General features: G+C 38.0%; 1 protein-coding gene across 4 annotated transcripts in view; it reads right to left on the reverse strand.

Annotated features, from left to right (window-relative positions):
- Window positions 1-23,590, reverse strand: part of LOC134792203 (uncharacterized) — an 81,365-nt gene that overhangs the window by 21,089 nt on the left and 36,686 nt on the right. For all 4 annotated transcript variants that reach the window (XM_063763447.1, XM_063763446.1, XM_063763448.1 and 1 more), the window contains exon 3: window positions 2,455-2,593. In XM_063763447.1, coding sequence (XP_063619517.1) covers window positions 2,455-2,593 — 139 coding nt within the window. The remainder of the gene's footprint in view (window positions 1-2,454; window positions 2,594-23,590) is intronic.

A 23,590-nucleotide genomic window follows, 5' to 3' on the forward strand; every position in this document is an offset into this window, starting at 1 on the left:
ATTTGATCATACCAAACCTGCCCAACTAGGTAATCTAACCATGCACCTTTAGCTAACGAATAATCCACCCCGTAGTCAGCCAACTTTTTCCCTTAAATATTCCAATACCAATTATATAACTTATTATATAACAGCCGACCATTAGGAATCAAAACTAAACTTGCCAAGACTAATAAAGTCAATAAAGATTCAAAATACAATGGAATTAAAGGCCATTTTACAGGCTTCTTAACGACAAGAAGTTAATTTAAATCAGAAAATGATTAGTGATTACCTACTAAAATGTTTTCTCTCTTACATACGTGTTTGGATGGTTAAAGTTATATTAATTCACGCAACGACGCATTTATAATAAAAAGTTTTATCAAGAAATATTGAAAATGTCTAATTTTTGCGTTTTAGGAACTTACTTGCTTTTATAAACGTGGGTATTTCAGAGTAGGATGATAAAATCTAGTCAATAAGTGGATTTCTGCAAAATATCATTAATTTTAGCAATATGTGAAAAAAGCTTTTGAATAAAACGATAATAAACCGATTTTTCGTTCCTTTTCTTATTTTTTTAAATATTCGAATAATTATTCGAATATTCGAATATCTCGTCAGTAAAAGTCGAATATTCGAATACCTGCAAGTTTCGAATATTTGCAAGCCCTAATGGTAACACTTTCTAGCTCATGGTCCTGCCAGTCCTGCCGCTGCCTGAGTTTACCATCATGGACGGCTTTTCGGGAAAATTCAAAGGAGCAGCGGTTGAGACTGATCTGAGCAGTGTATACAGGGTGATTCATGAGACGTGAGCAGGACTAATCCTGCACACTCAGTAACTGATAATTGATCGATCACCGTCGTATTTAGGTGAAACAACCACACTTTTTCCTATTTTTTTACTTTTTGGTGAGGGCAAATTTATTTCTCTACAATCATGGTCACTACAAGACCTAATAATACATAAAACCTCTTTAACCGTAATGACAGCATTTTGATTACGAAGAAAATAAACTGTCAAACTTGAGTGAGATACGAGTTTTCAAAAGTAACCAGACCGTGATGACAGTGATGACATTCAATTTGACACAGAATATCGGTAGTTTAGTATTCTAATTGTAGGGTGACCATGCATGTCGTAAATAAATTAATAACTTTTTTTTTCAACACTACTAGAAAATTAACGTTAACCTCACTAATACTGATACGAAACAGTTGTTTATTATTTACGGAACGCGCAGTGTAAGTCCTGCTCACGTCTCCTGAATCATCCTGTATAAGTAAAGACTCACTACCGTCGATCATGACTCGTTGCAACATAACGTTGCATGATATACTAAATTCTCGTATCACACTCGAATACTCGATGAATCTCGGAAGCAGTGAATACTCGTCCCGGTCTAGCTACTAATCCAGACTAGCATTTGTAGCATGTACCATCACTTGTTACTTATTTAGCGCGCAGCCGACCGCATGTTTTAAAGTCACCGAAGGAATAGACGAAGCTCTCAGTACATTTTTGACTTAAAAAACGGTCCATATGACTGACGCATGTGACCGAGTTCTCACTGCTCCATAAATATACGCGGCTCACAATATATAATTTCCCGCTATTTAAAAAAAAGTCGTGAATGGTCAATATATATCGAAACTCTTGCGCGGCATTACAATATGTATTTAACGTTGTTAAACTGCACGCTGTACAGTGGAGTCGCTCGGGCTCAATTCACGTGGGGTTATTTTTAAGCTCCAGTCAGACTTCTATAGTATCGTTGATGTTACCTTTATTTTGAAGATGGACTACTCGAAATAAACCCACTCTGCAATGCCGAGCATCTACTAAACACAATTCACCCTCTGTTATTTCGACAGCAATTTTCTTCTCATCCCACGCTCCTTCCTTATGACATGAATAATAATTTGTTTATTGTTCTCTCATTTCTCCTTGTTTGCCCGTCAAATTGCAGATTGAGTTTCGCAAAGTAATTTGTTTACCCGGCAAAGCTCCGTCGGGGCGATTAGTTCAACTTTAAGGTATCAATGAGACTTAAGTAAAATTAATTACAGCGATAGATTAAAGTTGAACCAACGGTATTAACGGCAGGGTGAGGGTAAACATACATAATGAACGCAATATTTATGGGTTGTATAGCAATGTCACGTACCTTGTATATTTATCATTAGATATAGTATCGTGATGACCTTTTGTGTTATAAATTAATAAAAGTTACATGACCGTTTTATTTTGTCATATAAATTACACAGTAAAAGTTTAAAGAAAGCAATCGATTGTTTCAGCACTTTATTATTTTGGACAACCCTTTGATGGATGGAAACACGGTGACAAGGTATGGTAAGGACCAGGATATTATTAACTATACAGCTCTATATCTAGAGTCCTTAAACTATCTACACTTTAGTTCTTGTTGTTCAATACTCTGGGCCTAAAAAAATTCAGTGGTTTACCTTTCTTCTGGTCCGCGATGGGCGGCGGCGTGGACGGCGACTGCGCTCGGGCCTGCAGCGTCGCCAGCAGTTTCCGCTTGTGGTTGCACAACTTGGTCAGCTCCGCGCCCGACGCCGCTTGATACGGCTTGCTTATCACCTGCGGACAATTCACAAACGATTGACTTTGATGATGATGACATTATTCAGTACAAGGGATCCACGAAAATAAAAATTGCCAAGGTCCAACAACTCTTTAGAAGTTAAAACCTATATCGAATGAAGGTAACCACCGGTTAAGAGATTGTAATATGAAAAGCGAATACATTCAGCTCGCTCATCAACGGTCGGGACCCCGATTGGAAAAATGATTGATGAGATTTTTCCATGGTCGCTTAGTATGTACATTTTTACGTTTATATCCGGATCGTAAATTCGCTGTCGTTGCAGACTAGAAATACACAGATCAACCAATGACAAGTATGACAGCCGAGTTGATTGACAGGTTTATTATGCTTTTGTATGCTGACGAATGAAAAAGTCGTGTTTGATAAGTAGGTATTGGTATTTATGCCAAATGATGTCTCTTAAACCAACAGAAAGAAATTATAAAAAACTTGAATTCTTCAGATTATTGCTCTCAGATGTAAAAATCTTTAAAATGAGTAGTGCAAACATTCGTCGTAAATGTTAGAGTATTATTTTTAAAACTGCCAAACAATTAACAAAAACGTCTATTCTGAAATCTCGCTGAATAGACAGAGTGGTTCTTACATTGCCCGATGCACAAAGTCATGTTAAAATGCTAGACAACGTATCCGAAAAATAAATCGTTTTAAAGTAAATAACGCGATCGTGCTAAAATAATTGCCAAGCCTAGTAAAACTAGAACACACTGTGCCTGTCTAAGATATAAGAACCTATTTGATTAGTTTTAGTGAATTCTGATACCACCTCTATCAAACCCGTAATATTTTCCCCTTATAATATCCGTGTAGATGCAGATTAACTTGCACAATCGAAACAGACCATGTGTATATTCCAGAGCGCAGCTAATCGCTGTAAGTCGCTGTGCCAATGTACCATTCCAACGCTTTCAAAAAGGACTTATGTGCATATTGCTGGGTTGTGCCTTAAGTCGTTTTAGCGGGTACACTGGCATTCAGCTAGTCAGTATCGCGTTATGAGCAACACCCGTCATCGAGTCGCCGTTTCCTGGTTTCATGTTAACGCGCCGCTCGCATATTTACTGCAATCACCTCGTATTGAATATTTTCGTCATGTGGAGTGGCGTTTTGCAGGCAATTTAGTGTTCGATATATCCGGCCTATTGGTTTTAATTGCATATTGATGATGAAGAGGTTGATGTTGATATGGACTCTCGATTCTGATTTTAATTTCTTGTTTTGAGACGCTATGTATTTTATTTACATATGTAATTGTTTCAAGTTTAAATGCATGATGCTACGATATTCTTCTCTAAATTCGTATAGCTATAGATTAAGATTAGGATAGAAGACAAAGTACACCACCAGTTCGTTGATTGAGGTCGAAAATGACTGACAAAGCCACTTTAGAAACAATACGCTAAATGACGTTATAATGAAAACGCAATGCGAACAAATCAGCCAGTAGCATCTTCAACTAAGCCATTGTGTTTAGGTACTGCAGTCACACTAATGCATAGGGCATTGCGTGTCAACTATTAATTTATGAGTGGGCTGGGAGCGATTAAGCGCAGTGCATAATGCAACTATGCAACGAGCTCAGCCTGGTTTGCAGGCATTACTGTACCGTTACCTGTAACTTTCACGAACTCCAATCACGCTCAATTCTGTATAGGAGACGCAGCCTTGTGATCAGGGAAGTAGAATTGATATTGGTAAATAAAGGCTTGTCAAGATAGGAGTTCAGGATGGGTATTGTGAGGCTGTTGTGCACGATCTGTGAACACGTCCGCAATTCATTATAGGCGGACGCCCACTGTGCACGGCTGCACACGCAAATTGCTCCCAGCTCGCCCGCTGACACAGCTACATGTAAAGATTTGTACAAAACGAGGAAATTGCCGCTTACGGGTCTTAAGTAACTGCGGAGTTGACGCGGCCGGGGCCGGTGGGTGATTTACGACGACACTTCAAAAGTGGCACAGCGTGTGTTTAACATTCCCGATGAACAGTTAAGGCGGTATGTCAGGGTTCACCTCGCATTCGAGTGACGTTACTCAATAAATCGTCTTCACAAAACATATCTTACTTAGTTTATGCCGTCATAGATTTCAATCACTGTCTCAGTTTCATTATTAACTAATGTTGTTTAGGAACTTCGTCTATCAATCATTAAAATCCACTTTTTTAAATACTCAAAGCAAATTACATAGTATACAGGCTGGTCCAAACCTTGACGTCCAAAAATATTTTTTAGATCCCTCACCTCGTGGCCTATATAGAAGGCTATCACCCCGGAATTTCTTAACAAAAGTAAAAAAAATCATAACTCGAAAACTACGAAAAATCGGCTAACATAAATGGGGTATATTCTGATATCAAACGTCGTGAAGCATTAATAAAATATTTTTGGACGTCAAAGATTGGACCAGCCTGTATTTCATGTCTCTATATACTTTCAACTTGCGCCAGTTTCGCTATCTAAATACAGACAAAGAAATCACGCCTCAGAGAAAATAAATACTTCATAAGCATACAAAGATAATTGCTCAAAAGAAAGTGTGTTATCACTATCAGCATGTTTCCTCAACATTGTGAATATTGTTACATTTAAATCCATTGAAGTCAAATACAGGGTAACAAGTACAATTGGCCTGCGGCAAGCCCAATTGGCCCTGGCATCCATAACAATGTCTTGTCAAAGAGGGGCTAATGGCAAATCCGGCTAAATGGGATTGCCTGGGCATACCGATAAGCCCACTGCACAACACAATACCGTTCATTTCAATATGAAACCAATTCACGAGATGGATGCGGCTACAACGCCTATACCCGACGTGTCACGTGTCAACTAATGACCGAGCTCTAATTAATACTCCGCATGCATCATGTGCACAAGTGATTCCAATATGACATCGTTTAACATCTGTAGACTTGAGTGAGCTACGACCTTGGCGGAGGATAATAAACAAGTGTTCGGTGCAGTAAAAAACGACTACTGCACACAAAGCAAACAAGTAGGTACTTACTTTATGAGAACCTCATTTTAGAGTTAGATATTACGGTTTCAATTATTAAAATATATCTTGCCAAAATCCACCAGATTAGAGAGCTTCTGTTTTAAGGGGCCCACTGATTAACAATCCGCCGGACGGTATCGGCCTGTCAGTTAGAACAAAATTTTGACAGTTCCGAACAACTGACGCTTTGATCAGTGGGCCCCATTAGGCTAGCTATGCCCAATTAGATTAGGTATATTATTCTTAGGGCCGCAAGCTAAGCCCGGGCTTTCTGCGGCCTAATTTAACCTAACTTGATTTAACCGGAGTAAATTTAAACGACGGGGAACATCGAGTAATATTGAAAAGTAATCAGATAGAAGGTAAATATTTTCTCCGTGCCGCCAATATCACGAGTACCCTACGCATAATCCATTGCGTTTACATAACGAATCATAAAATCTATACAGGTTAATAAAACTTAATAGCAATGAAAGCTGGTCAGGTATAGAAATGTCATTCAGAGTGATCAGTTTTAATTGGTTGAGTATAGAATACCCAACACATGCACTAACCTGATAATAATGTATTTGGCAAAGTTGTTTCAAGTTGATATATGTAGCTAGGAAGAGCAATGCGGTCCCTATAGGCCAACTGTGCGGTCGTTTTATTTGTGTGCGGCGACTGAATGTCACCCGGTAATTTGTCGGCGCATCGTCGGTAGCGAGCCACTAATTAACGGGAACATTTCCATTGTTTACTTTTTAAACCTCGCATCTCAATTGACCGCGTAATTTCAAAAGCAACCTTGTTATCAATGGAGGAGTGATCTAATTTCGGTGCGATGGAGGAGAGATGCGAGTTTGAGGAGTTGATCAGAAGATTTACGGCTGCCAAACTTGCTTGTATCTGAACAACCTGTCTCTCCCCTCTCGGCCCGAGTGCATCGCTCTAAAGTTGCTATCTGGCAGTGTCGCTGCTAATTACATTAAGGCGTTGCAGAATATTGAATCACTGGGTAATTTGAGGATCGTGTAAATTGCTTTAAAGGGTAAAATGTGAGCTGGCAATCCGACCATACAAAACCTTTTCGACGTCCCGTTTTAACTGTTTACTCCTTCCTTGACAATTATATCAAAAGACATTACCTATACAACAGATGTTTTCTGGTTTTTTATGTCTGTCTGCTGTCTGGCTGGTGATGGTAAACAAAGGGCGGGTCGCATTGCAAATGCAATGCCACAATCGACGATTGGCGTAACTCAGCAGACAACTATGAAACTTCCCATAGGTACCTACAACCTAAAATAAAATTAGCACGTAACTACGGTAACAGGCAACGCCAGCGACATCATAATCGTAAGCCGTAATACTAGGTGTAACAAAAATAGTGGGGTACCGTTTAATTCAGTATCGTGTTCTGATTAGGAAAAAGTAGAAGAAACATTTTTTGACGCGAAAAATTTTTGGCCTTTGTAGGAGGGTTGGCTGAGTTGGACGACCTGCCCCATAGAAAAAAAATCGCGTCAAAAAAAAATTTTTTCTACTTTTTCCTAAGCAAAACACGATACCAAATATGCCCTTAAAAGGATCCTCACTATTTTTGTTACACCCTGTATAGGTTCCTCATTCAGAGATGTTATTTTTATTACCTATTTACTCGTAAATTTAAAAGAAGAAGCATTCGAAAACGGGACCTCAAATCGGGAAGTCGAAAACATAAGTGTTTTGGGTAAAGAGCAAATCATATTGAAATCGATTATAAATGTAATAATGTAGTTATGTGTGGCCGTGACGTCCCCCAAAGAGAATATATATAATCACTACGTTTTAAGAGACGGGACTTCCATACTAGCGATTTGATTAGTCTGTGTGTATGTTTGGTTATCCAATCATTACCAACATGTATGACAAACAACTGTCAAAGAGCAATAGTACCAACATAACAGACTTAAATAGTGTAGTATGCTACACGCTTGCGTATTTTATCGATATCGATAAATTGAGGAGGGTTGAAACATGGGCCCCTGTCAACCAATTTCGTACTCGAAATCAGGTTAGAATCGAGTCCATATTTAAATCGTATGTTATATAGACGGTCAAGCAGATCTTGTCAGTAGAAAAAGGCGGCAAATTTGAAAAATGTAGGCGCGATGGGATATCGTCTCATAGAAAATTTGAATTTCGCGCCTTTTTTTACTGACAAGATTTGCTTGACCGTCTATATATAGTGTTCTTTGAGTGGATTAATACATGGTTGGACTTAAATGTGAACACGATATTTATTTGTTAAAATAAAAATATGTGAAAAGATTTTTTTAAATAATTTAACATAATTAATTTAAAATACATCCCGAAGGTTTGACGGTCCACAGGTAACAGAGGAAAATGTGTGTTCACCTAATTCAATGTTTTTTTTTTTTCTATGTATTATATACTTGAATAATAAAATTAAGTCTTCCTTTACAACTTATTTGACCCAATGCCTGCATCTGAAAACATTTAATGATTAAAACAGACACACATACATTTTCTTATATTTTAAGTTAAAATCTTAAATAATAAGGAATATTACGCAAAATTCTGCGTAGCCGTAGCGCCACTACCACTATCTGTCACAATCTGGAGGTCTACCGCGAAACAAGAAAATCGAAATTTCGTTATATGCATCTTCTCGGGGATCATAAGATAGTACTAAGATCTTAACAATTGATTTATCCTGATCAACCTCTTTATCACTCTTGCATATTCGAGCGATAAAGAGACAGATAACTAAATTTCGATTTTCGCGTTTACCGGTAGGCCCTGGTTAAAAGGGTATCCAGACGGGACTGACGAAATCAGTCGATTTGTTCAGGAAAATAATTGGTCAATCTCATCAAGCGTCCACACGTACTACATATATCAAAAATTTGCAATCAAAATTGCAAATCACTAATTTGCATTCTACTATGAAAATTGGCATTTTTGTGTCCGCACCTGCTGATGTGATCGAGGAATCAAATTGGTATTTGCGTCCGCACAGCCCTTTTCGATCGAAGAATTTCATCAGACTGGCGAAAAATTGTCTCGTCTGGATACAACTTTACAAACCTTGATGCATCAATGTCATAATTTATTGCCTGTGAAAACTTCTCAAAAAACAGTTTAAGGCAGAGTATGTATAAGTTAGTCTATGAATTTACTAGAGTCGGTAGTGCTGCACTCTGGCGGCAGAACATTGCAGTAATATCCCCTATTACTAGATTCCAAAAATATATAATATAATGTCCATTCCATTAATGCACAGATGATAGATAATTTTCCACTAAAAATATTCGGAGAAATAATTATAGTCATGTTGTATGCAAGTTACCAGGAAATTCACTCATTATATTTTACTATTTACATTGATAAAAAATTAGGCTGCAGTCGATATTGATACTTCGTATCTTATACTTGTAGTACATCCCTAGTTCACTCTGAAAGTGGATATGAATACCTAATTTTCGATGTGTTTATAGCCTGCTACACCAAAATAAGGCTAAAATTATCTAAAGCAATACTTACCGGTCTTCATCTAATGGAAATTTCGCCATAAACTTCCTTTTTTGCGATTTTCGCGAGCGTATCAATTGCCACATATTTCGCACTGAAACAACTTAGTTTTCGGTGGCATTTAAACAAAATCTATTGACTCACAATATGTTCGTATCACATTTGATTGTTTTGGAAAATAACAAAGGCTTTTAAAAAAGAAATTGCAATAAATACGTAAGTAAAACCTACGAACCGCCATGACAAGCAACAAAGCAATGTGGCTGACAGTTGACATGACAGATGAATAGCACTGACGTTTTATTTTGTTTTTTTTGCTATGGCTAGGTTACTAAACTCCATACAAAACCTTTTTTTTGTTCCTAGTTGCGTCAGCCTGACGTCCCCTACCTGAGGTCGCCGTATTCGGGTCAGGCTAGTACCCGCGCAAAGTCCGCGATGAGTGACGACAAATGAGATTAGCGCCGTCCGCACCGCGTCATCCCACAATCGTCCTTGTTAATTTAACCATTTTCAAAAGACAATAATTTTACTTTGTTCTATCTATGCGAAATTATACGTGGTGTTTTTAACCTTTAGCTTTTCGTGGTGAATACATAGGTCATGTACATATATGTTGGCTTTCCCATAGAAAACATCCACATATGAACTGCCGAAATTTATGAAACAGACAATTGTTTTTTCCTCATTTCGGGGTTGGTAGGTACTCTAAGTACCATAGTAAAATTGCTCAGTACCTATGACCTCAAAGTAATCTCGATAAATATGGCTTTGGGTTGAAAAAACACTGCATATATATCTATAGATACCTAGACCAGTTCTGGAAAAATAAATAATTAGGGATGTACCGACTAGTCGCCGACTAGTCGGGAAAGCCGACTATCCGGCCACATTTGTAGTCGGCGATTAGTCGGCGACTAGTCGGCAAAAATGGCCGATTAGTCGGCACTTTATTGGTGAAAGAAAAACAGAAAAAAAAGAAATCAACAGTCAATATTTACCATATGTTTATGTTTATTTTACTAAAATACCTATTCAGGGTGTATACGAAAACGTTTGTTCATATACCTACTTAATTGACCGTTTGGTCGTTATCGTATGTTGGTGGGCTGGTGTTTTCCTCTATAGGTCGATCTCAACTGATTCTCGTGTAATTTCATGGCCAAGTTCGATAGTTATTTTTTTATTATTATTCAGTTTTTGTTTTTTTGAATGGTGGAGCTATGAGGAACTATTAATGTTATTGCAAAATTTAGAGACTTAGTCAGGCCACGTTGCTCGTAAAGACGCTGGCCACAGACTACGTACGGGAAATAGAGCCTTGGAAATACCTCCTACAAGCTGTACTGACGGTCTGCTCGGGATCGAAAAATAAAAGAACTAAAGACAGAAATTGAACGAGGATTCTTGCGGTATATAACACATTTTAGCCAAGCTAAATTATGATGAATAGCGCAACCAAAAGAGCAAAACTATTGTTTTTCACTCGAAATCATACGAAACTAATGATCTGGCCGACTAGCCGACTAGTCGGCCGACTAATCGGCCATTCGAGCGCCGATTAGTCGGCTAGTCGGCCAAATCAATAGTCGGTACATCACTATAAATAATCCATAATCGGACTCAAAATTGAAACTTGCTCACAATTACTCGATTAATATATGTAATAAATTATAATGTCGTAGACTAATCGTGACCGTGTCGTCTCCCTGATGTCGCCGTATTTGGGTCGGGCTAGCATCCTCACAAGGTCCGCGATTGACGACTAATGAATGAAATTAGCACCGGTCGCCCCACGCCATCTCGCAATTTAACCGTACAATGGAATCGTTTTTAATTTAAGTATTTACAACCGGTGAGACATTTACTTTGTTTGATATTATAAATGATTTTGCATTTATAGAAATGGCTGGCTATTATTTCGTTAGGTTTAATTTTGTAAGAGGAAATAGCCAAGAAAAAAGCACATCAGCACCTCTAGCACATCTTGCATCCGCGACTTAGACCGCGACTCGAGTCGACATTCCCGCGGCTGTCAAATCTGTCGATTTCCGTAGCACAACTTGTACCCGCGACTGCAACAGCCGCGTAGAGAACTCAAAGTCGCGGCGCGACTCATCAGTGTTCCCCGATGGAATCAAAGTCTAAACATAAATGCTATTTACATGTGACAACACTGAATCGGAAACAGGGTTGCGCTATTTCATTCGTTCTCAAGTCAAGGAACTTTCAAATTATGTCAACATTTAATTACGAGAAAAAATATGAAAAAAATGTAAGTAGTAGAGCCTTATATACTAAATTTTGATAATATTCCTTAAAATATATAATATATAGTTTATTAATTTCTGTTTAATAAACCTTTTAAATAAAATATTTTTGTAAATAACTATAATTAATGGAATTGCTATTATTGGTTTGGTTCTCATATTCCTGTTGTAAATTGTGTTTTTTTTTTTTCAGTATAAGTCCAGCATTATCCTAGACACGATTGATATCCCAGCACCCAAAGGAAAATATTGTTAACAGGAATGTGCCAACGGGACCCGAAGTGGAGAGTCAGGAAAAGAAACACACTAGGCAAGCTTGTAGGTTTCAAACGCGGAGCTGTCCGTTTCTAAAGTCACTAAGATGTGAGAAGCGCTTTAGCTTTAAGAACACCACCGAGGAAGTGAACTATTATAATAACCATAATGGTTATGGCGTACCTATCTATAGTTCATTTCTTTTTAGCATTAGAAATAAGGTAAACAATCTTGATGTGTCTTTTAATTGAAAAACACATTTTAAAAATAAGTTACAGCAAATATGTAACAATTATGCATCTAATACGATCATTTATATTTTTCTGCTTTCATAAGCAAATATTGTGCCAATAATGGATGGCATGTGTGTGTACTGTGTAACTGTTTATGATTTGACAAATTGATATGAAAAGCTTATTTCATACCCAACTAGCAAATCTATGTGCTATAAAAGTTGAGAGCACGTTTTTATTTTCGCTTTTTGGTGCTATAAACGGTGTAAAAACAGTCGAGTAAAAGTCCTGTAAGCGTTTACTCAACGCGAAAAGGCGCACTTATACAGACTAAAAGTGTTATAAAAATCGAGTAAGCGCTGTATAAGAAGCAAATCGATGCTGCAAGAGTGGAGTAAAAGTGGGTAAAAGCGCTTCTAGTGTTTTAATAGCAACGATAGTGCTTTTATTCGACTGTTTGTTCTATAAACATTAGCAATTTACTATTACTCAGTGAAAGTGTTCTATAAAAGCAGCCACACTGCTTTTTCTCAGCAAAAATGTTTCGTAAAAGTAGCCGAATTGCTTTTACTCGGCATTTTAAATGTGTAAGAGTGCAGTAAATGCTTTTATTCAACTAATATGTGCTAAAAACGATCTCAGGTAAGCGATTATATTTCAATTATTTTATTAAGTTTGAGGCCTAATCGTCTTCACGTGTCTTATAAAACAAAAAGGTACTTAAGTATTTTTTTACTGCTGTCATCCATGACATTTATTTTTACCGTGATTGTGTATATAAGTTTTTACTGTCTGTAAGTACACGTAATACAGTAAAACCTAGCGCGAAAAATACTTTATTGATAAAACCAAAGGCACTGGTTCATATATATTCATGGGCCGCCTATTTTCTTATATTTCAATAAAAAAATATTAATTAAAATAAGTAAAAATTTGCTTACGCGATCTAGTTTCTGTTATATCTCATTAATTCGACTATAAGTCGAGTAACTGCGTTTACTGCTACACTTATAGCACATGATGTCGCCATGTTTATGGATTTATAGTCCGGTGGCCGACTGCATGAAACCCTACCTGATAAAAAAATAGAAAAATCCTACTCTGTAGGGGTAGCTGACTTTTAGCAGCTTCAACTGCTCTTGGTCGGCCGTGGCTTAACTTGGCAAATTTTGCGCAAGTGGCAAAAAAGTGGTACAAATATTCATAAAAAAAAACAAAAGTGGTCAGCTACATCCTGTGTTGGCTGGTTCCTGTGTCCGACCGAATTTGTGGTACCACGTGAGCTACAATTTACCTCATTGACAAATAGAATGTCACTTGTATGGTAGGATAGCTGCCATTGACATTTTTTTTAATGCGGACGGACTGCAAAAGCTGTCAGGCTAAGGTGAGACCGACCAAGACATACGTCAAAAAATTTAATGTAGGTATTACAATCAGTTTTTTTCATTCTATTTTTCGATGAGGTAAATTGTAGCTGTCACGTGGTACCACAAATTCGGTAGGACACAGGAACCTGCCAACACAGGATGTAGCTGACCACTTTTATTTTGCTGTCCTCAATTCTACTATACGATGGGTTTTTTTTTGATGAATTTTTGTGCCACTATTTTGCAATTTGCGCAAAATTTGCCAAATTAAGCCGCGGCCGACCAAGAGCAGTTGATGCTACTAAAAGTCAGCTACCCCTACAGAGTAGGATTTTTCTATTTTTTTATCAGGTAGGGTTTCATGCAGTTGGCCACCGGACTATATTGAAACGACAACATGGCTGACTTGTGCTGTTAATGTACTTCAAAACTCTTTAAAAGTACTCTAAGCTGAATACAGTTTGAATAAAACCTGTAAATACACTTCAGCTCCTATAACAGCGGTTTGAACCCCATTACCCAAATTATGATATAAGCGCGCTGTTACAGCAGCATTGTTGCCAAATGGTTATTGGATTGCTTTTAATAAGCTTTTATAGCAACAGAGAAGAGAATTGAGTAACAGTTGTATTAAAGCGCCTTATTCAGACAATTAGCTATTCTATAGCTGTTATATGATTTTAATAGAACAATTATGCTGAATAAAAGTGATTTAGTAGCGCTAACTCAGCATTTATTAAAAGGTGGAATAAAAGTGCTAAAAGATAGTGCTATAAACGTTTATACGACATGATTATAGCACTAATTAGCGAAAATTGCTAAATAGTCGAGTTAACCGCTATTATACGATATATTGATGTTTCAACAACCGTAACTCGGCTGTTATACGATTACAGGCTGAGTAAATCAATTCTTATATGACTATTTTGCTAGTTGGGTAGTCCTCGATGAAGTCACGACCATATTTTATTTTTTTGTTTACAAACCAATTTTCTTTCCAGGGTGATATTTAATTGTCCTACGCCGCATGTCGAATAAAAAGGAAGAGAGAAAATACTTTTCAAGGGTAATAAAGAAGATTCTTACAATTTCTCTATTGTGGTTCTAGATGTTAATAATATATTAGGTTTAATAATAAGAAGTCGAATATTGCAAGAATATATAAGGCAAAGCAATATACTATTAATATAAATATTGCTTTTTTTTTCACTCCTGTATTTTTTACCTGAAATTAAACAAACATAAAGTAGGTAGGTAGCTACAACTCCTAGAAGCCATGATTAGCTCCCCAAGGCCCACTTCATACCTAATGCTGACAGCAACGTATCATAGCAAGATCATATCAGGCCCTGTCAAACATGAAGTGAAACATCTAGAATGCGGGTATGATCTAGAGGAGTTTCAATATGGTAGACCATATGATAACCGTACCTATGCTACGCAGACTATGACATGAGCGTAACGACTCCTTCAAAATATTGTTGGTCGGGTCGGTCCAGTCACGTCACGGTATGGTGTTGGCAGGGGACGGAATGGTTTAGTGGGTGATGACTGATAATATTTCATACAAAGCATGATTTTGAGCCGGACATGATCCTGTTACAGCCACGTATTACATCATTCTGTTACAGTACGATGCAGCGGGCACAGGCCACATGTAGGTATGTTTTGTTGAAGTCGAGGAAGGTTCCAAACGGTACCTAAATAGTAAGAGATTGTTGAAATTAGACATCTAACCGTGATCCTAAATACTACTACTAAGACTATGGCTTACTTAATAAGTTGGATAGTTTGTTTTGAACATTTGTACCTACCCACCTCATCGGCTTCGTTTATGTACAAGCAAGCGGGCTCCGTTGTTAGGTTGATGAAAGTTTTGTGTAAGGAAGTCTTAGGATTACTTTTACAAACTTACGAACCTGAATTGAAATTTAAAAAATCCTACATATGTACCTATTTACTTAATTGAGTACCTACAAGCTAGCTGTTTGAAATTAAAGTTGTAAACATGATGGGTGTGTTGTGGTACTTGTAGGTATCACCGTGCATAATCGATATAAGAGTGCGTAAAGCGCATTTAGTGATTATTCCATACTTCCTTATCCCTTAGGGCAATAAGTAATTATACAAATTATATTATTACATAATATATGAAACTTGTTTTTAAGTTATAATTATCATGAGTTCAGTTAAAAAAGTACAAGCAAACCACCCGCGAGAGCGAGTCGCGTTATAAAGTCGCGTAGACTTCAACTCGCGGATTGACATAAAGCCGAGAGAATATTTTGTCTCAAAATAGGCAGTTGTGCTACGGATTTTAGTTCAAAGTCGCGATCGTTGTCATTTTCTGACAGTGACACCTGATCGCGAGATTGTCGCGGCTCTCGCGCGTGAGTTGTGCTGCCAACACGCGACAAGCCGCCAAGTCGCGCCGATCTGTCTCTTCTCGCGCCTGTCGCGGCCAGTTGTGCTAGAGGTGCAGAACCTTTTATTGTCTGTGCTCGCATTTCTTCTAATTACATGTGGAAAACAAAAAAAAAAATGTTAACTACGTCGTGGCCGTGACGTCCCCTTCAGAGGTCACCGTATTCGGGTCGGGCCAGTACCCGCGCGGCGCGCAAGGTCCGCGATGAGTGACGTGACGACAAAATGAATGAGATTAGTGTCGTCCGCACCGTGTCATCTTGTAATCTAAGTAATCTAACCTCACAATAGAGAAGTCATTCTGGTTAATTTAAGTATTTACTAAAGAGACTTTATTTACCTTGTCTGAAATCATGAATGACTTTTTCCATTTTGAACTTAAGGACTGTCTTAATATGTATTTGATTAAGCATTTATGTAAGAATTTTGAGTTTTTATTTCTGCTACAAAGATATTTGTATTAGTTCTATTTTTAGTCAATACATATTTGATACATAACACTATCTACATGAAATTAATACGCAGTGTGCTGATAAAAGTAAAAAAAAAAAAAATTCATGGTGTACAAATAGCAACATATATGTACATAATTATTTCCATTTATCGAATAGTAGAATGTCACTTATCTAACTTTTCCAGTGTCGGATGTGAAGGATAAATTTTGATCAACAGTAAACAATATCCAATAAATAGGTGTTGTTTTGACTATAAAGGCCAAGCCACACCGGATGCGTATGCGTAGACGTGCACGTGCACGTACGCGTCCCGATGCGTTGTATAATACGAAAACTCATACGAGAGGACACACCGCTTGCGTGACGTGTGCGTGACGTGCGCGTACCCGTGACTTGCACGCAACGCAGCTCCGACGAGACAAACCGGCTGCGTGCTGCGTGCACGCGTCCACGCACCGGAGCGGCAACGTCGCTTCGTTGCGTGCAGTGATGACGTTGTGTTTAACTGCGTTCCCTATGAGAGGGCGAACCGAGCAGGATCGGACACGCACAGCTCGGTGCTGCATAGGTGCTGTGCGTGTACACGCGCAGCTCGCTTGTATTTATTTACAAATCGGCCGGTGCGCGTGCTGGTTTTTAATATGGAATCAGTGATAAAAGAAAAACTAATTAATATATTCGTCAATACGAATGTATATTTACAACATATAGCACAAAGATTCCAAAAAAATACGTCTTATAAAAATTTGGCCTGTGGGAACAAATCGATGTTAGGTACTAATAATACTATTGGAAAACAAGGTTGTTGTATTGTGAACTTAATAATAATATTATGTACTCTGAATTATCTCGATTCAAATATGAGACATTTTTTTCCTCTAATTGCAATGTCGGCATTCTGTGAGCTGCTTCCATTTGCAACAGGAGTATAATAGAATAGAATACCATTTATTTCAGTATAAGTAACAGTATAATAACATGATGTACTGTCGCAGGAGTGTATTTTATTTTACTGCACGCATGACCGAGCTGCAGCGTGCGCTTGCGTGACGTGTACAGCACACTGCGTGGCGTGCGCTGCGTAACGTGCGCGTCACCCGGTGTGACAGGGGTGCTGCGCACGTCTACGCTTACGTCGACGCACACGTGCTGCACACGCAGCCGGTGTGGCTCGGCCTTAAAGCGCCATGTTTATGTTTACCCCACTCGAAACCGGTAATAGTATCATCCTGCAGGGGTGAGGGTTGTAACTTGTATCGCTATTTGTGCTATTGAATATCGACGGCCTTGACCTGGTTAAGGGAGGAAGATGAGGGGATGTGTAATCCCATACACATGTGGTTAGATTTGGATTATTTGTGATAACCTTACACGTCAATCCGCGGTTTAACTTCAAGTTGTTGGTGCGTTATGCGTAAAATAACCATGGAATGCGGAGAAGTTCTAAGTGTGGATATTTTTTCTAGTAAAATAATGACTTAGTCATAATTTGGTTTTTGGAATGAAGAGATTCGAATTTGAAATAGTTAATCGGTTTAAAAAAACAATGCTTGTCACTATATATTTTGCGTCTTTATTCGGACAATTATTAACACTCTTTACTGTAAACATATCCATATGTGCATAGTAAATCTGAACGAGTTCGCTAGTCAGCCGTCAAAGTGTCAATACCATGATTGATATACAATAGCAAACCCACATACGAGTTCAATTGCCCCATAAACCACATCCTACTGGTAAGAATAGTAAGCAAAAGAGGGCGAATGAAAACATTGAAAGCACAATGCGTGCTAACAGCATAATATTGTACTGTCAAAGTGAATAAGCGAGTTCAGAGCGTCTGAACAACACCTACAACTGATTGTGCATTTTACTGCCGTTTAAAAGAAAAAGGCACTAAGAATGTACGGAGTATTAGCTGCGTTGTAGCTATTGTCCCTTCGAGGATGGTATACGACTCCATTCCACATCGGGAGCTGATCTCAGGGCTCACAATGGTCAATAAACAAAGCTTGTAGATTGTAGACAAAGCGAGCTCGGTTAGCTATCTCGGTATCGCCATCGCCATCGGAGCGGCAGAGCGTGTCGCGAGCGTCGGTGAATACATATATTATGCTGTGCCATATGCACGTGTTGACTGACTGATAGTGTATGTGGGTACTAGCCCCTCTTAACTAGCCGAAAGAATAATTTATGCATGTGGCAGATGGTTACTAATACTATTACTGAAGTTTAGAGCGCTATTATGGTTAATAGGTATGGTTAATGAGTACCTATGTTTCTACCCATAGGTATTTTAGATTAACATACCAAATTATACACAACTATAAAATTATAAAATAAGTTATTCTAATAGAGAATACAATTAATTGTGTACTACTTACAAGCTGTAAGTTACGCTCATCGGCGATAATTTGTTTAGATAATAGTCATGATGGTGTCTCTTTTATGAATCGATGGTGAATGATTAAGATAGCAGCCACCTGAGAGCATTACTTTCTGTATATTTTTTCTATTGTCAAATCTATGACGATTTGACAATAGAAAAAAAAAGTAAAACGTACGTTTAAAAAAGCAATCATCGCAATACTAAATGGTTCTACCTACTGGTACTTGGACTTGCCCTTTAGGTTTTATAATTAGTCCTCCGCCATGGGGCCATGGCGCTGTTTATCAGAAAAACTCACGAGTCAAATATACTTAAGCCTAAAACTTGTAACAATTTCTAAGCGTTATATTCCCTATCGGAATGTTACGTGCGGCCCTGCGCGAGCGCACTTTCACCGGCGGTGGGAAAGTCGGCGTTTAGAAACCGACTAAACATTTACTAGTTAGAGCGACATACAGTATCCTATTAAGGTAATTGTATTAATAAACTACAGTTCAATATAAATGAACTTGTTTTAATTATGATTATTAAACACTGTATAATATATTTTTTAATTTATATTTGGAATCCGACAGACTATGCTAGTGTGGATGAAATTGTGGTTTTGGTGTCGTTCCTTCTCATGGTTCGTTCTCGTCATAAAATTCCCTTAGGTATTGGAAAAACATACACCTACAGGGAAAGCTTTAACCTTTTTTTTTATTTGATAAGAGACCAAAAAACTTGGCGCCTATTCTGGTGGTCCATCTTTCCGTACCCCCTCTGATAGTACAACTTTATGCTCAAAAGCGCCCCTGTCGCTTATTAGCGGAGTACTTTCCATTTTGACATATATTCAACAATTCCTAACGTAAAGATTAAATAGGCAAATAAGCGGTATAATTTGCAACTTTCTCCCAGCGCTGCGGTTGGCATTTTGATATGTCGCCATTAGAAAACCCTCGAGGTGAAATCGTTAACCTGCTTGCTTGAGTGCGAAAAGTTCACATTTAGTAGGGTTACCTGATACAAATTTAGAATTTCCTGAATACATTCCTGATTTCCGAATATTTTTCCTGACATTCATATTTTGACGGGGGGGGGTCTAGCCGTTAGCGATGGCCACCCGATTGAGCCGATAGCCGCGTTTTATTAATTTAAGTTAATAAAAAGGTACTATTAAAAAAAAACCTGACATTTTCGTGTTCCGTCCCCATTCCTGACAAAAGGCCAAAATTCCTGACATGTCAGGAAAATTCCTGTCATCTGGTAACCCTAACTTAATGAGTCAACTGAGTTAGTATCGACTTATTTTAAGAAAATTCTATCATTAAACAAAGGTACAATAAATAAAACTATGTATTAGTTTAGCATTCCTGCAAACCTACCTACATATTTGTATACATATATACCTACATGAGTGTTAGCCTAAAAATTTTTGTGCCATGCGCAAGCCAGGTGCAAGTGCAACGACGTTACAAGGGCACCGCTAGGGATTACCTTAATCTGGATTAGTAAAAGCTAGGAGAATTGTACGTCGCACATGATGCCGAGAGAATCCCTAAACGGCCGAAGATATTTCACTGCCATTGTCCTATACTGTGCCGGAGTGGCTCAAATAAATGATGCCCAAACCGAGCTGTACATCGCAACTTTCAATCAGCGGCAGCTTCGAATACAAGGATCACGACCTCGATCGATCGTTTAAATGTCACTTGTTGCCACGCGGAACGGTTCTTTGTTCTCAGGCAGACTACACAACATCCGTGCCGTGGCCCGTGGCAACAATCGAGACGGATTAATTGGGAATCGTGTATGTATTAACTTTTCGTAGGTATCTACCTGATTTATCTGGCATACCATTCCAACAAATGTCAAAGTAATAGAATAAAGACTAACGAATAATAGCTACGACGGCATTAGTATCCGATAAAGTGTGTTCCTTCCGCAGTAAGTAATCTTTAAACATTAGAAGGTACTTTTATGGGTTTATCGCTTTACAGCCTAAATAAATATAGTTACAACAATATTAGGCTATTTTATTATTGTCGATATATTTGAGTGCTCGAGTTTACAAGGATTGTATGACGTAACGTAAGACAGTTCCCTAGATAGCTGTGAGTTGTAGTGGCGAGCAATCTGGATGGTCGTCCGTAGCGGGTAATGGTCCATAAACGTCACAGCAGCCAGGCCGGGCTGTGATATTTTTCCTATTCGCTGCGCGAGCGCCGCTCTTAGGAGAAACAGTATAACATGACCTCAAGATCCATAACAACCAATACTGGTCTTCCTGAGCTTTCCACTAGCTCGTGATTGGTAAGCTACTGGAATGCAAGCCAGGATGCGATGGTATCGTGCCCGCGGGCGCTTGCAGCCGTGCTCCACGAGTCGTTACGGCGCGAACCATAACTTTACTCACCCTTGTCACATAATCTTCGCTCGTTTTCATTGCCAATGTCATCGGTTTTGAGCCTCAATCCCACCAGTCAAGCTTATGCGTCAAATGAAAAACGATGTTGTCAACCGTTTGGTTTATTTGAGAAGGAAAGGAAGACAAAAGATAGAATTATTAATAACAACCCAAAAAAGCGCCTAGAATAATCAGTTGAACTAACGACTCCAATGTGTACTGTGGGAAAGCAAGTTGAATAATGAAACCAATAATAATACAAAGCGCTCGCGAGTTATTATAGCCAGGCTCAGCGGAGCATCGCACGTGGTTGTATAATTGGAACCGTACTTTTATAGCACTAGCTATATTTATCGCTTGTTGGTTAACTCTGGCTATTTATAGACGGAATATATATCGATTGAATTAATAAAGTAAGCGACAGATATCAATTTGCTAGTTGAGGTACATCCGGACTCTGACGTCTGTTTCCTATTATTTGACAATGGCTGTGCCAGCAGACGCATATAGCTAAAGGATAAGATCCATTTAACCAACCAACCATCTATCAAAGTTATGTACACAATTCTTAGATCTTTTAGCAAACACATGTATATATTTATTAAGTTATAATAGGTGAGAAGGTCCAACTCTTATCTGTTTGTGTTCCTATAGCCATGTTTTCAAAGAGAGATTTAAAAAGAGAAAAAGAATATACTTAAATGAACGAATCGCTAGAATGTTACGTGAAGTGCTCTCTATGGGGAACAACCACGAACCATCGTGTAAACGCATGTAACAAGATAATCGCTACAAAACGAGCCTTGTCAACTATGTGGAGTGGGTGTACGCTTCGTTGTGATACCGATAGCTATCCATAGCTGTTTCAATAGCTTGGCGCTTGCGATAAAACGCTACATTTTAAAGAATAAAAAGGATGACATCATGACATGCATGTCAATGGCTACGTATAAAATGAAAGAGCATCGTCGACTTCCATCCCTGGACGATATCCAAAGGCAAACCCAAAACAACGTGGAAAGACGTCGTGCTAAACAAAATGGGAGAGTTATAAGATGCAAGCCAGGTACCCGAAGACCGAGGATAGTGCGAAGTGGAGAATAAAAACACGGACAGAAATCACCATGAGGTGTGGTACTTAACATCGAAGAAAGACAATACAATACAAGATTAGAAATAGAAATTTTATTTGCCAGAATACGTTACAATTAGGTCTTAATACAGTTTTAGTTTCAGTATTCAGTCGACATAAAGCCAACATGCAAAATGTTTGTAAAATTACATTTACTAGTAGGGTACATCATCAGGTACATGCATAAAATTTCAATAATCTTAATAAAACAATGTCAATTCATTACAAATAAAATTAAAAATAGAAATACTTAAAATTGCTCATATAAAAATTTCAAATTAAAAAATAAGCTAAAATAAAAAAATGGTTTGATATGTCACAGTTATGTCTTGAATGAATTTATATCACAATTTGAAATTTAAATAGTCCTTAATAGTATAAAAGCAATGATCTTGTAGCCACTTAGTCAGTTCTTTCTTAAATTCATTTCCATGCAATATTCTCAATTCATGAGGAAGGTTATTGAACAAAACAATACACATGTTATACGCATTTTTTCTATAGATATCAGATTTACAAGCTGGCTGGTATATCATATTTTTATACTGGGCTCGTAGCTCCCTTGCAAACATGTCTTCTCTGTTTTTAAAATATTCTGGATGACTTTTAATAAATAGACATGCCTTTAAAATGTACATAGAAGCTAAGGGGAGAATCTTAAAATTTTGGAATAGAGGTCTGCAGCTATCATCAAATCGAACTCCACCTATTTCTCTTAAACATTTTTTCTGTATTATAAATGCCCTCTGAACGTCAACAGAATTGCCCCAGAGCAAAAGTCCATAATTGAGAGTGGACGACACATACCCATGGTAAGCAGTTAACGCGGCCCGAACAGAAACTGAATTCCTTAGACTTCTTAAGGCGAACACAAACCTCGACAACTTGGAACATATCAAGTCCACATGATCTTTCCAATTCAAATGTTGATCGATAACTAAACCTAAGAATTTCGTTGTTTGATTTTCTTCAATAGGAGTATTATTAAGGTTAACATTTAAATGTACTGGATTTGAGTTATACGAATGGAATTGTAAAAATGAAGTCTTGCTTATATTAATTTTGAGGTCATTATTTTCTATCCATGTGTTAATATCAGTTAGTGCTTTATTTACGTTCGATTCGTACATAATTTTGTCAGTTCCTTTTATTATTAATGTTGTGTCGTCTGCGAAAAGTATACACTTTTGTGATGTTGCTTGCGGCAGATCGTTGATATACAGCAAGAACAATAAAGGGCCTAAATTACTCCCTTGTGGTACCCCTGACCCATTGACACGACCTTGAGACCTGTAATTCTCCCTTATAAGTTTATTATCCCAGTAACCATTCTTGAGATTTCAGTACATTGGATTCAATTGACTAAGTAACTTCTCATCCAATCAAGGGCATTACCTCTAATACCATAGCAACTAAGTTTGGAAAGGAGCTTATACAATAGACGCATAAAAAAGTCGAAAACTTGCCAATTGGAGGATGTAATATCAAAAAAGTTACTTGTAAATCTAGTCTTCGCCGGAGTAATCGCAAATCGGTT

Source organism: Cydia splendana, chromosome 7 (genome assembly GCF_910591565.1).
Source record: "Cydia splendana chromosome 7, ilCydSple1.2, whole genome shotgun sequence".
In the NCBI taxonomy this organism is placed as follows: domain Eukaryota; kingdom Metazoa; phylum Arthropoda; class Insecta; order Lepidoptera; family Tortricidae; genus Cydia; species Cydia splendana.